Source organism: Mus caroli, unplaced genomic scaffold, assembly GCF_978045245.1.
Source record: "Mus caroli unplaced genomic scaffold, Mus_caroli_1 scaffold_8, whole genome shotgun sequence".
Taxonomy (NCBI): Eukaryota; Metazoa; Chordata; class Mammalia; order Rodentia; family Muridae; genus Mus; species Mus caroli.
The window spans coordinates 66,514,802-66,529,210 of record NW_028227263.1 but is presented as its reverse complement, the minus strand read 5'-3'; the positions used below and the strand labels follow the sequence as shown (position 1 = coordinate 66,529,210).

At 48.9% G+C, this 14,409-nt stretch overlaps 2 protein-coding genes and 2 pseudogenes across 2 annotated transcripts; 1 reads left to right on the top strand and 3 right to left on the bottom strand.

The window, feature by feature from the left end:
• Positions 1-543: 543 nt before the first annotated feature.
• Positions 544-6,033, bottom strand: Cib1 (calcium and integrin binding 1). The gene is made up of 7 exons (XM_021167124.2): positions 5,825-6,033; positions 5,659-5,693; positions 3,667-3,775; positions 1,775-1,925; positions 1,562-1,680; positions 1,394-1,482; positions 544-774 (listed from the first exon to the last, which is right to left on the bottom strand). The coding sequence occupies exons 1-7, from the start codon at positions 5,873-5,875 to the stop codon at positions 753-755; spliced, it is 576 nt and encodes a 191-aa protein (XP_021022783.1). The 5' UTR covers positions 5,876-6,033; the 3' UTR covers positions 544-752.
• A 37-nt stretch (positions 6,034-6,070) lies between these two features.
• Positions 6,071-13,782, top strand: Gdpgp1 (GDP-D-glucose phosphorylase 1). Its single transcript, XM_021168772.3, has 2 exons — positions 6,071-6,520; positions 12,199-13,782. Exon 2 carries the CDS (start codon positions 12,208-12,210, stop codon positions 13,366-13,368), a length of 1,161 nt encoding a protein of 386 aa, XP_021024431.1. The 5' UTR covers positions 6,071-6,520; positions 12,199-12,207; the 3' UTR covers positions 13,369-13,782.
• LOC110299072 (small ribosomal subunit protein eS19 pseudogene) lies at positions 10,800-11,231 on the bottom strand (annotated as a pseudogene).
• LOC110297969 (large ribosomal subunit protein eL38 pseudogene) lies at positions 11,583-11,979 on the bottom strand (annotated as a pseudogene).
• Positions 13,783-14,409: the final 627 nt, after the last annotated feature.

Below are 14,409 nucleotides of genomic sequence, written 5' to 3'. Positions count from 1 at the left end.
TGATATAAATATATGTATATGCGGAGACCAGAGGCTCTCCTTAGGTATGTGTCATCCATAGGAACTGCATTTGCCTTGTTAGACAGGGTCTCATTAGCTTCAAGTTCACCATTAGGCTAGAGTGGCTGGCTAGTGAGTCTGGGTGGGGATCCTCCTGTCTCTGCCTCCCCAGCTCATGGACTGAGGGCCTCATCTTGTGAGGCAGACACTTGACTAAGTGAGCTATCCCCCCAGCCTGGCACTGCGTTGGGGTCTTATCTTTCTGGGGGTCCCTTTCTCTAAAGTCTTAACTGATGTTACCTGGGAGAGTGTGGTCTTAAGCGGAATGAATTCCTTCTGTCTACACCCAGTTTAGAGGACAGGGCAGGACTTTTTGTTACTCTAGTGTTTTAAGTTTTCAGATGATACGGGAAAACTGACTTTTCTTTGGTGAACCATTCGGTAAGTTCTCACACATGTGGAAATGAACTTGAATGTCTCCAAAGTGGGGATGATCAGAGGCGCCTACACGTCTAGTCCTGCTGCTACTATCATACAAGGAAGTCAAACATTTCTAAACCTTTATTACCAATTAGTAAACACAGTGATGACAACAGCAGTGACAAGGGGGAGGGTCTTCCCCTGCCAGGGGGCCAGACTCTGCAGCACCCTCTCCAGGCTGGGCCGGCACTGGCCCTGACACCGCAGGCGTAACCTTGGCCACATCTCAGCAGTGGCCAGGTCTTGGACAGGATGTTGGTACTTAGAAGACATCACAGGACAATCTTAAAGGAGCTGCAGGAGGGAAGAGTAAGTTAGGTTTGGCTTTTTGGTTTGGTGCTGGGGATCGAACCCAGGGCCTGACACATGTTAAACATGTACACTCTACCACTGTGCTATACTCCTTGGGTTTCCTGATAGAAGGGGGTGGTACAGCCCTGACTAACCATACCCACTTCTCTCCTATGACTTTTGTCCCCCTGAAACAAGTTCTGGCTGGCATGGAATTCACTGTGTATACACCTAGCTAGTCTTGCACAGGCACCAAGCCTGCCTTTGCCTTGTGTGCTGGGATTATAGACCTGCACCACCACAGCCAAAGGTTCCTGTTTGAGGAGCTGGACATGTAGCTCGGTAGAGTACTTGCATAACAGGTTTGAAACCGTTCAATTCTCGGTACCACAAAACTAGACATCCTAGCACTCAGGAGGTAGAGGAAGGAAAGCCACAAGTTCAAAAGTCCAGGCTGTGTGTGCTGATGCACAACTTTAATATCAGTCTCAAAAAAAAACAAGAACAAAAAATGGAATGGGCCTGGTCCCCTGTGTCCTCTCTGAAAGACCATGCTGAATCATGCCCTTGATAACCATCCCAGAGTAGATGGCTACTCAGAATGCAGGAGACCCTGTCACACCTGGCAAAGTCTGGCGAGCGTGAGATGACATGCTGGAACTCGGAAAGATTGATGGTTCCATCCCTGTCAATGTCTGACTCTTCCAGGATCTAGGGAAGAGAGGGCTGTATGCGTCATCTCCAACCCTTCCCACCCGACACCCCAGCCTAGCCAGAAGCCGCAGCTCACATTGTCAATCAGCTGCTTCATCTCCGAAGCACTGAGCCGAGTGTCCTCGCCCTCTCCCGTGAGGCAATTCACAAGCTGGCTCAGGTCTTCTCTGTCCAGGGTTCCATCGTCATCAAAGTCTAGGCAGCAGACACAGCGAGCAACTAGGATGTGCTCGAGAGGCAGTCTGCAGGCACACACCTACCCTTGCCCAGCCATTGTCACAGTGCTTACCAAAGATGCGGAAGGCATAGTGTGACTTGATGTCTGGGGTTGCTGTGTCACTGAAGACACTCAGGAGGTCCAGGAAGTCCTCAAAGCTCAGGCTGTCTCTGGTAGGTGATGTGGAGAACACCATGCAGATTCGCTCCTTGAAAGGGTTAGCCTGTGTAAGAAAGCCTTCTGTGAACATCACAGGGCATGGCCTGGGTTACAAACTCAGCCAGCTCAACTGGAAACTCCTTCTGAGGCAGGGTCTCAAAAACCCATGTTGGCCTCCAACTCCTCATCCTCCTGCCTCTACCTCCCAGGTGCTGGATTGCAGGTATGCACCACCATGCCTGATTCCCTTCTGGAAACTCGAGGAAGCTCATTACAGTAGCGGCACTATGGAGTTCAGGCTCGAAGGGGAGGACCTTTGAGGCCAGGACATGGAGGGCACTGGAGGGACTACTAAGCCAGCCAGGGAAGGGGCAGTCTCACACACATCACAAGTAGAGTCATAGCAGGAAAAGATAGGCACGTTAAGCACGGCCACAAGAGGAGCTGATTATCATGGTTGTGCATGTGTACACATGAGCACATGCCACTCCACACTTGTGGGAATCAAGGGTAACTTTTCATAGACTATTTTCTCCTTCTACCATGGGTCCCAGGGATCAAACTTAGGTCCTTGGGATTACAAGGCAAATGATTTTGTTTCTGGATTTTCTTTTTTTGTTGTTTGAGATGGTTTTCTCTGTGTTGTCCTGGCTGTCCTGGAACTCATTCTGTAGACCAGGCTGGTCTCAAACTCAGAAATCTGCCTGCCTCTGCCTCCCGAGTGCTGGGACTAAAGGCATGCACCACCACTGCCCGGCCTGTTTCTGGATTTTTAAGATAGGGTTTCTCTATAAAGGTCTATAGAGTCTGGCTTTACAGACCAGACTGGCCTCAAACTCAAGAGATCCACCTGCTTCTGCCTCCTAAGTGCTGGAATTAAAGACAAAAGGCATGCACAAGTCAAGGGTTTTCATCTGCTAACCTACCTGGCTAGACCAAGCTGATCATTTGTAAAAAATACTTAACTGGGTGATTATTTTGTTACCCAGTCAGGCTCTTTGCATAGGAATCGCAGACAAGTGCATGCTTTTAATTCTAGCCCTGAGGAGGCAAAGGCAGGCATATCCAAGAGTTCAAGGAGAGCCTAGTTTACATAGCAAGTTCCAGCCAGGACAGCCAGCACTCCACAATGAGACCCTGTCTCAAAATAGCAATTATAACCCAGGCAATGGTGGCACACACCTTTCCTCCCAGATCTTTGAATTTGAGGCAACCTGGTTTACAAATCGAGTTCCAAGACAGCTAGGGATACACAGAGAAACATCTTGGAAAAAACAACAATACTTATTATTACTCATAGCAAGCTGGGCATGGTGATGCATACATATAATCCTGGTGCTCACAAGGCAGGGAAAGGGGGACTGAAGCAAGTTCAAGTCAGTAAAGGCTATGTATGTAGTAAAAGCCGGGATCAGAAAGAGAAAGTGGTCGGCTGGCTCAGCCAGTGCAGTGCTCACCGTGGAAACATACAGACCTGCATTCGATCCTCAGAACCACAGGTTTTAAACGGGAAGAGTGGGCCAGAGATGGCTCAGGGATTACAAGCCCATACTGCTCTTGCAGAGGACCCTAGTTCAGTTCCTGGCACCTGTGAGGAACAGCTCACAACCGCGTATAACCCCAGCACCAGGGAACCCATGCCTCCTGTACTCGACAGGCACCAGCACTTACTTGTGTACACATCCCACACAATTCCATGTCATCATCAAAATAAAAACCCCAGGGTGTGGTGCTTACAATCAATAGGAAGGGTTAGGGAAGGCAGTAGCAGCGAGAGGGTGGATGAAGTGGGTAGAGGACTGAACCTTGAGCTCTGGAAGGCTGAGGATCTGCTCAAACGATACTCGGGTGTGCAGTGACTCCTCCACGGTCCGCTGCTCTGGGGGAAGCAGCTCACAAAAGCGTCTGTGGGCTCTGGCAGAGAGAGGGGAACTTATTGGTGGCCTCAAGCAGTCAGTCTCCCTGTATTTATGACATTCCCATTCTGCGGTTTGAATGCCCTATAAACCAGCTGTGAAACTGAGTCATACACCCAGGATTCCCAGGCATTGGGCAACCTTTAGCCAAAGAGAGGTAATTCACAAAACAGCAGAGGCTTGGGGTCCCTTCTTAGGGTGGGCATTTATAAGAAGAACTTAAACCCATGTCTGCAGACACCATCTGAAGGGACTCTGACTAGCTTGGGGAGCATGGTTCTGGCAGGCCTTGCTCACTCTGCAGGACCCAATTCCTTCTACCTTGCTACAAACCTACATTGCTAAAGCAGCCCCCAAAGTCTATTCCCCTATTTGGCCAATTCCTCCTCCTGAGGCCGACAACCAAGGTCCAGCAATCAAAAGCCCCTCTGGCTAAAATTAAACACCTCATCATAGCACAGGGTTTCCCCTTATACCTTTATAATCTGCCATTTTCCTATGTCCATGTCTGTCTCCTCTCTATCCAGAGGCAGTCCTTTCTCCTGTAGGACAAATACTCCTTCCCCCTCTCCCTTGTTCCCTTCCCCTTCTTCCTGTCTTTGTTATTTCTTGCCCTCTGTCCCTCTAAGGCAATAAATCTCCTTTGTGCTAAGAACTTGGTCTGGGGGTCCTGAGCTGCGACTTTCCCTTTCAGTGTCAGGCATTCTTTGCAACAGTCCTGGCAGGAAAAAGCCAACTCTAGAGACATTTGTGCCTGTCCCTTTGGCTATTGGACTACAGAAACAATGTCCTCGAGAAACTGGAATTCCCCGGTAATCTCCTGTTGTGAGAAGGATGAACTGAAGCCTGTTGTCTACTTAGGAGGAAATGTCTACCAGGAAGAAATTTTACACAGACAGTTCTGGTAACTTGTCAGAAGATCACCTTTCATGAGACTAGAGCTGAGACAATGAAGGAGAGACTCCATCTTGACCAGGACAGCTGCTTAATTTTACATACCTCTTGCCCTTTATTTAAATATAAACCTCACATCAGCTGGACATGAAGATTGACTTAAAGATGGGGGGAGGAGCGGTCACATCCATTCTTAGCCTTTTTTTCCCCCAGTATGGCCACATTGGATACATTTCGTTTCTCTGCTTTTCAATATTGTCCCTTTCCTTGGCCTACTGAGGACAGGTAGCACAGCCTAGGTGATTAGGACTGCCTGTGTGGACCAAGTACCTGGACTCTAACATTACAGTAACAAAAACACATGTCACCTCCACTCCAGAGGCTCCTCTCAGCCACCACCTCTTTCCCAATAGAATTTCATTGTGGGGCTAGGAACCTAACTCAAGCGCTCTGGCCAGCAAATCACTTATAGTGTGCTTTATAGTCAAGTTCTCAGAACTCTCTGAACCTGATTCCTTGATCTGTAACCTCCTCCTGAAGTAATGTGGGGATCACTCAGGAGCTACTGGGCAGAGTAAGGGTTCAGTAAACGTTAACGGTTACTGAATTAAACAGGTAAAGTTGGGATTGGAGCGAGCCACATACAAGACATCTTGGTTTTGCCAGAGGGCAAAGTCCGCAAAGAGTCACAGCAGTTCCTTTTAGAAGCGAGCAGGAAGCTCGGCAGTGAGGAGGCTAGAGGAGCTCAAACAGTTCAACTTTTCCTGGATACACAGAAGCGTTTGCGTGGTGCAAAGATGAGGCTCTGGAGCGGGCGGGGCTTGCACTCTGAGCCTCCGATTCCAGATCCAGTGATCCTGACATCCCTGAAGCACAGCCCCACCCTCGGAGGTGAGACCGTCCAGTCCGTACCCCGCGAGAAAAGTACCCGCAATGCCCTCCCCCGGCAATCCCGAGTTGGAGGACAGGGGTCAGGGCAGCACTCACAGGAGGATCTCCTGCTTCGTCAGGAACGTCAGGTCCTGAAAGGCAAATCCAGACAAGGGTCTGCAAGCCGCCCGAAAGCCACCGCCGCCCCGCCACCTGTTCCCCGAACCCCACTCCCCTGCGCGGGCTCGCACGCGAGCTCCGCGAGAACTGGCGCCCCGCGCACCTGGTACTCGGCCAGCAGCTCCTTAGACAGGCGACTGCCCGAACCTCCCATCGCCGCGGTGCGCGCACAGCTAGGCCAACTCTCCCCGGGACGCCGGCAACTTTCTCACTTCCGTCCTCGGGGCCGCGTCCCCGCCCAGTCCCCGTAGCAACCGCTGCCGGGCCTCCGCCCCCGGGCCCGCCCCTGCCTACAGTGCCCCGCCACCCTTAGCGCCGCTCAGCGGGCCGGCTCCCGGCTCCCCGCGGGCCCAGGAGAGCTGGAGGGAGGGCCCGGGGAGGAGCCGGACGCACCGGGGCGGGGCCCAGGCCTCGTGGCCCCGCCTTCCAGTGGGCGGGGCGGAACGAGCCATGCGCACGTGATGCAGACTGCGCCTGCGTCGCGGTCCCCACGCCTTTGCTGAGTTCCGGGACCGGTCTGTGCACTGAGCCTTGAGATGCATCCGCCTCATCTAAATCAAGTGCAGAAGACCCCTGCTCTGGGTGGAGGCGGGTAACCTCCATACTCGCTCCCGGGCTGGAGGAGATCCGGTGCCCCTCTGCGGATAGGGGCAGTCCTAGACTGTCTCACGGAACAAGAGCTGCAGCCTCTGCCACCGTGCCAATTCTTCCAGAAGAAGCTTAGCTTGCTCTCGAAGTAGCTCTTGAAGGTGTTTACTGGATTGTGCAGTTATCGCCCATTCGTGGAACAGTTGACAAGGTAGGCTTCCATTTTACAAACAGGTTCAATTTCAGTGATGTGTCCGGACTCCGGTATTTAGAGGTCAGTTCTGTCCTCAGATCCCTCCTGCTGTTTTATCGTCACAGCTGAGGTGCCTCCTTTGATTCCTCCCACAAATTGCGAGCTTCCAGCTGTAGGGACCAAGATTTGCCCTTCTCTCCTCTCAAATAATCATCAGATGCAAGTATGAACATATTTACACTGTGTGAAAAAGTGAAGATTCCAAGCTTCCGGAGGAGGAAATGTGAATTTTGTGATCTTGGTGGTCAACTTGGTTGGATCTGGAGTCAAGGAGAAGGGAAACTGCTTTGACACTCCTGTGAGGGATTTTCTTGATCAGCTTATTTGAAGTGTGAAAACCCACTGCGGCATTGTGCTCAGGTGGCAACCCGTACCAAACGGAAACGGAAGATGGCTTTTGGACTGTTTGCCTTGGCTTGCTGATAAGTCTCTATCCTGTTCCTGCCACTAAGGATTTCCTTTAATGACATTAGAATCATAGTGTTCCAGCTGCCAACTCAGATTGAAGACCAACAGCTCTCTAGGAACCCAGCACCGGCTTGGGACTGCAGAGATGCATCCTTGGGGACAGCTGCCGCTGTTGATCAGCCCAGCCAATTTAATAAATCCCCTCTTAGTAAATATTCATCAGTTCTGCTCCTCTAAGAGCAGTAATTCTCACCTTCCTAATGCTGGGACCCTTTAATGCAGCTCTTCACATTGTGGTGACCCCCAGCCATAAAATTATTTTCGTTGCTACTTCGTAACTAATTTTGCTATTGTTATGAATCATTTTATAAATATCTGTGTTTTTCAATGGTCTTAGGTAACCCCTGTAAAAGGGACATGACTCACAGATTGAGAAACGCTGTACTAGAGTAAGCTAATACAGATTCATTCCCCCCGCCCCTTCCCCCAAATCAAGTAAGGTTATTATATATATCATTGAGTTCATTTTGAATTGTCCATCTACTGCATTGAGCCTGCCCTAGAGTGTGCCTGGTGTACCCAGTGAGACTCCTAGTGTATAGATTTATTCTTGACCCTTCTGACTCATTCTCATTCTGAGCTTTATTAAGCCTGAGCATGTATATCATACTTTAAAGTTATTAAATAAGTTGGACCTGGTGGCACAGAGCTGTAAGCCCAGTTACTTGTGAGACTTGTATCACAAGATCACAAATTCAAGGATAACCTGAGCAACAGTGTGAAACCCTAGCTCTAGACTTAAAAAATAAAAAATAAAATAATAATAATAATAATGAAGTAGGGAATAGTATTGTGTCTTAGAGTTTCTATGGCTGTGGTAAAACACCATGACCAAAGGCAACTTGTGGAGGGAAGGGTTTCAGTATACAACTCTCAGCTTAACTGTATCACTGAGTAAAGTCCAGATGTCAACCTGGAAGCAGGGACTTAAGTGGACACCATGAAGAAACACTGCTTACTGGCTTGTTCCTCATGGCCTGCTCCAACTGCTTTCTTATTCCACCCAGGACCATTTGCCCAGGGGTAGTATCACTCACCAATCACCTCCTGGACCTGAACAATGGCACTTGCCCAGTGTTCACTGAGTGCCAGTTTTCCCTGCATGTGTAGTGAGGTAACCATCTGCATACGACTTACCACTACTTTCACATGTGCTTTCCACTGCATATAGAAACTAAGCGATGGGCAGGCCGTGGTGATGCCCAAAGCAGTCACTTTTCTATGGGACAGGTCTTTCTTTTGGTTTGTTGTTACTAAGATAGACTCATGCCGTTCATACTGGCCTGGAGCTGGCTATGTAGCTATTCTTATTTTTAATTTTTCTGTAATTTTTTATTTTGGGTGTCTGTGAGTTGAGTGTATACACACAGGCATCTGCAGGTGCCATGGGGGCCCAAGGATGTTGGAAGCTTGAAGCTTGAGTTGCTGACACTTGTGAGCCACCTGATCGAGGACTGGAGCCCCAGTCCTTGTGATTGTGTAACGAGCCGTCTAAATTGCAGGTCTCCAGCCCTTAGCCTGGACGATTTTATTCTCCTGCCTCTACTCCTCAGGCCCTGGGATTGTCAGTGTGTACTGTCATGTTCCGCTTCTGATTAGCTCGTTTTAAATTTAATTTTTATGTGATTATGGTTTTACCTGTATGTATGTCTGTGTATTGCATTATGCGTGGTGCCCTTAGAGGCCAGAAGAGGGTGGCAGATGCCCATGTGAGTGAGTGCTAGGAATTGAACCTCTGGAAGAGCGGCAAGTGCTTTTGGCCATTGAGTCATCTCTCCAGCCCCACTGAAAGTATTTTAATTTGCATTTCCCTGATGGCCAAAATATTGAACACTTTAAAAAATATTGGCCATTTGTATTTTACTGTAGAAAAATTGACCTAAATACTTATTAAAACTTAGGTTAAATTCTATATATCTTTTTTTTAATTTTTCTGGCTCACCAGTATGCGCGTCTGGACCAGCAAAGCTGAGGGAGCACAGACTTAGACTGAAGCTGATCTGCCTCTGTCTCCCTCCCCTCTCTGTCTATCTCAGCCTCCCTTTCTCGCTCCTTTTCTCTCCTCTTTCTCTCTTTCCTGCAGGTTCTTACTGTGTAGGCTGTTGTGGAGCTAACACTGTGGTTCTGAGAGCCTGACCAATGCTGGGATTAAAGGTGTACCTCACCACCCTGACTCTCAGTCCAATTTATATTTTATTTTTTGAGAAAGGATTTCATGTAGCCCACACTGGCTCCAGATTCACTATGTAGTCAGTGCAGTGCTAGACTTCAGATCTGCCAAGTGCTGGGTTCGTAGGCATGTGCCACCACACCCAGATTATTTAGTTCTGGGGATCAAACCCAAGACTTGGTGTATGCTAAGCAAGTAGTCTACCAACTGAGCTACATCCCTAGCCCTCAAAACACACACACACACACACACACACACACGTTTTATATGCCACACACATTGAGGTCATAGGACAACCTTGGGTGTTTGTCTCCACCTCCATCTCAGATAGGAACACTGACATTACAGCCACATCATGCCACACCTTTAATTAGGTTCTGGGAATTTGTGGTGGTTTGAATGTGCTTGGCCAGGGGAGAGACATTATTAGGAAGTGTGGCCTTGTTGGGTTGAAAGTGTGTCACTTTTGGGGTGGGCTTTAAGACTCTCCTCCTAGCTGCCTGGAAGACAGTCTTCTCCTGGTTGTAGAACTCTTGGCTCCTCCAGCACCATGTCTGCCAGGACACTGCCATGCTTCCCACCATGATGATAATGGAGTGAACCTCTGAATCTATCAGCCAGCTCCAATTAAATGTTTGCCTTTATAAGAGTTACCCTGGGGGCTGGTGAGATGGCTCAGTGGGTAAGGGCACCCGACTGCTCTTCTGAAGGTCCAGAGTTCAAATCCCAGCAACCACATGGTGGCTCACAACCATCCGTAACGAGATCTGGCTCCCTCTTCTGGAGTGTCTGAAGTCAGCTACAGTGTACTTACATATAATAAATAAATAAATCTTTAAAAAAAAAAAAAAAAAAAAAAAAAGAGTTACCCTGGTCTTAGTGTCTCTTCAGAGCAATGGAAACCCTAAGACAAGATTCAAACTCAGTTCTTCACATTTGCAAGGCCCTTTACCCACTTAGCTATCTCTCCAGTTCCTTTAAAACATACATACATACATATATATAGTTTTCTAATTGTGTGTGTGTGTACACCTACATGCATGCATGTGAAGGCCCAAGAATGCCAAGTATCTACCGTGAACTAGTCTCCACTTTATTTACAATGGTCTTAGATTTATACTTACTGGTTTGTGTATGGATGCGCATGTGATGCTAAGACTTGCAGGAGTCTGTTCTGTCTGTCTCCCATGGAGTTTCAGGGTGGGGAACTAAAGCCATCAGGCCTGGCATCAAGTGCCTCTACTCAATGAACCGTCTTGCCAGTCTCTTCATCTTTATCTTTTGAGAGCTCCTTTTCTCTGTGTGTTTGTTTAAACTTATTTTGATGGGCTGATTGATTTTGAAACAGACAAGGTCTCTCTCTAGAGTCCTGGCTGCCCTGGAACTCGATATGTAGACCAGGCTGGCCTTTGAACTCACAGAGAATCTCCTGCCTCTGCCTCCAGAGTACAGAGATTGTTCGAAAAACAAAACAAAACAAAAACCAACCAAATAACAACTGACTCTGCCTCCTGAATGCTGAGATTAAAGGCTTATGCCACCACATCCAGCTCAAATATGTGTGTGTGTGTGTGTGTGTGTGTGTATAAAATGTGAATGAGGCAATTTATTAACCCAGCATCCTTTGTTCTAATGCTTCTTGTTGGCAGCTGCCACCTGTCCAGTGATCCTGTCCCAATCTCTTGTCCCTGAAGTGTTAGCTTATAGCTCACATCTTGGTCCTTTTCCACCATTTTCAGCCCCTCCAGGGCTTGGAGGACCCAGAGGGCCACACTTTTCTCTGCCATCCTCCATAGATCCTAGTCACAGAACCAACCTGTGCACTCCTGCGGAGGTACAGGTGCCGTGCTGTGGAAGCTGCTCCTGTGTAGAACCAGCTCTCATCATATGAGGCAAGCTCTTTATGTTTGGCCAGCTTGACTGTATCCACCCATTCGGGGACTTTCAGCTTCCCAGACTTTCTGAGGAAGACTGACAGAGCTCTGACGAACTCTTGCCGGTTAAAACCTGGTTTACAGTAACTCCAGGCATCATGCAGCTTCCACGCTGCCAGCCAAGGGAAAGGCTCAAAATATATATTTATATGTTTATCATATATATTTACTTGTGAGCGAGTGCATACGTGGAGGTCAGAGGACAACTTGCAGTTTTCTCTTCTACCACGGGGATCTAGAATATCAACCTCAGGTTGACAGGCATCCCCTCAAGGCCCTCAAAATATGTTCTTCATTCAGTAAAAACACCCTCATTTGCAGATGCTGGAATTAAGAGCAGTGTCTATGCTGTCTAAATATTTTACAAAGGTCACATTATCTATCACTTTTTAAATTTCATTTGACATTTCAGGATTTTTAAATATAGTCCAAATGAGGGGGGTCTGGTTCATTTCAGCTCCTTTGCTTCCAAACCAAGGGGGAGGAACTGCCCCGCTTCCCTGCCTTCTCCTTATCTGTGACATTCGGGGTGTAAAGGTACCTGCTGCATGGAACCTTGAATGCCACATTACCCCTGTTCGCGATCTGAAGGATTCGGAATCCTTCTGCCTGGCTGCCTGCAGCAAATCCTTGACCTCCACAATTTTCTGGGCCTGGGAACAGATTCCTACCTTTTGGGGGAGGGGGTTGCGGGGAGGTGTTTGAAACAGGGTTTCTCTGTGTAGCCCTGGCTGTCCTGGAGCTCACTTTGTAGACCAGGCTGGCCTCAAACTCAGAAATCCACCTGCCTCTGCCTCCCGAGTGCTGGGATTAAAGGCGTGCGCCACCACACCCGGCCCTACCATTTTTATAATCAGAATAAAATCATTCAACAGCACTCAGGAGACAGAGGCAGGCGGATTTCTGAGTTTGAGGCCAGCCTGGTCTACAGAGTGAGTTCCAGGATCAGCCAGGACTATACAGAGAAACCCTGTCTCGATACCCCCCCCCCAAAAAAAATTCAAAAATAATCTTTGGAAATGAGCTGGTCTCATCTATTTATGGGTTTTTCATCCTTGTTTCAGGTAGCCTTCATGGCTGTGCCACATCATTCACAGGAGACTTCCTATCTGCTGCCTCCAGATCCAGAGGATTGGGAGAAACAAGGCATCCCGGACTTTGTCTATGGCCAGGAGGATCTCGTCGGCAAGGAAATTCAGTGGCCCAGGGATTCACCTAGTGCCGTGGACACAGTACCACTATCCCGTTTCGACTCTGCTCTCCGCTCTGCATGGAGGCAGCGGCTAGAACTGGGCCTGTTTCGATACCGCCTAGAAGATCTGCAGACCCAAATCCTCCCCGGTTCCGTGGGGTTTGTAGCTCAGCTGAATATAGAGCGAGGGATACAGAGGAGGCGCCCCCAGAATATCAGAAGTGTGAGGCAGGAGTTTGACCCAGAACAGTTTAACTTCAATAAAATTCGACCTGGAGAAGTCCTTTTCCGGATGCAAAGGGAACCTAAAGGCCCAGCCACTCCAAAGCAAGAGGACGATGTCCTTGTAGTGATCAATGTCAGCCCCCTGGAGTGGGGCCATGTGCTGCTGGTGCCTGCACCGGCTAGTGGACTTCCCCAACGGCTGATGCCTGGAGTGCTGCGGGTGGGGCTAGAAGCTGTCCTACTGAGCTTGCACCCAGGCTTCAGGGTCGGCTTCAACAGCCTGGGAGGCCTGGCCTCTGTGAACCATCTTCACCTGCACTGCTACTACCTGGCCCACCCACTGCCTGTGGAGGGAGCGCCAAGCACACCCCTAGACCCCAAAGGCTGTATACATCTGCTGCAGACCCTGCCCGCTCCTGGCTTTCTCTTTTACACCAGTGGGCCAGGGCCGGCTTTGGAAGCGTTAATTAGCAGGGTATGCCGAGCTACTGACTACCTGAGTGACCATGAGATTGCACATAACTTATTTGTGACCCGGGGAGCTCCCCCCGGGCCAACATCATCTACCTCAGACCTCAGTGGGATCCGAGTCATTCTGTGGGCCCGGAAGTCCAGCTTTGGAATAAAGGAAAGTGGGGCGTTTAATGTTGCCCTCTGTGAGCTGGCTGGTCACCTCCCTGTCAAAACATCACAGGACTTCAGCAGCTTGACAGAGGCAGCTGCAGTGGCCCTCATTCAGGATTGTCTGCTGCCCGAAACTCAGGCAGGTGAGGTACGGGCAGCACTGGTGGCCCTGATGGCCCAGGAAGAGCCGTGATTCTTCAGGAGTGTTTTCTTTGCTGACTAATTCGAGGCCCTTTCCCAAAGGCCAATGTGAAGTCAGTCCATTTGTGCATTTCATGTCATGACCTTCCCACCTCCCCACATAAGGACTGCAGAGAGAGCACTGAGAGAATGTGTTCTCATGAATGTTTCTGCTGCCTCTTACCTGAGAAGCCCCAGGGTAACAAGCCCTGCCATGAAGGGCCAGATCCGACCATTTCAGAGGGAGGAGTGCTTGCTGCCAAGTCTGTTGATCAGAGTTCAACCTCCAGAACCCATAGGGTAAAGGCTGTCTTCTGACTTTCACATGTGCACCATGATACATTCTCTCTCTCTCTCTCTCTCTCTCTCCCTCTCCCTCTCTCTCTTTCTCTCTCTCTCTCTCTCTCTCTCTCTCTCTCTCACACACACACACACACACACACACACACACGTGTAAATATATCTCAAAACAAAATTTTTTAAAAAGTAAATATAAAAATATTTTTGTTATTGTTGTTTTCCTTTTTTGTTTGTTTTTCGAGACAGGGTTTCTCTGTGTAGCCCTGGCTGTCCTGGAACTCACTCTGTAGACCAGGCTGGCCTCGAACTCAGGAATCTGCCTGCCTCTGCCTTCCAAGTGCTGGGATTAAAGGCATGCCCACCACTGCCTGGCTTCTTTTGTTTTTCAAGACAGGATTTCTCTGCCTGTACTGGAACTCTGTAGACAGATCTGCCTGCCTCTGCCTCCTGAGTGCTGAGATTAAAGGCCTGCACCACCACCACCCTGCTAAGAAAAAAGACAAATTTTAAAATGGAGAGTGTGAGAGTTTCACAGTCCTGGTTTGTCAGTGTTCTGAGACTTGTAGGTCAATCTAAGAAAGAGGGTCACTCCAGGGTGAAATATGGTCTTACAGGGAGATCCAGGCTCTGTGGACTCAATGTCAAACGGCCACCCAAAAGCATATATTGATTGTTACACAAAAGTTGTGGGGTTTTTTGGGTAAAAAAAATTCCTCACACCGAATCTAGTCTTATGTGTTTCCTGAAGGAAGAC

Bases quoted from the DNA above. Each gene is read 5' to 3' on its own strand.
- Cib1 (XM_021167124.2), bottom strand. From the start codon at position 5,875: ATGGGAGGTTCGGGCAGTCGCCTGTCTAAGGAGCTGCTGGCCGAGTAC. The intron at 5,694-5,824 runs GTGCGCGGGGCG...TTTGCCTTTCAG, and splicing joins AGCTGCTGGCCGAGTACCAG to GACCTGACGTTCCTGACGAA. The intron at 1,681-1,774 runs GTAAGCACTGTG...TCTGCTGCCTAG, and splicing joins CTATGCCTTCCGCATCTTTG to ACTTTGATGACGATGGAACC.
- Gdpgp1 (XM_021168772.3), top strand. From the start codon at position 12,208: ATGGCTGTGCCACATCATTCACAGGAGACTTCCTATCTGCTGCCTCCA.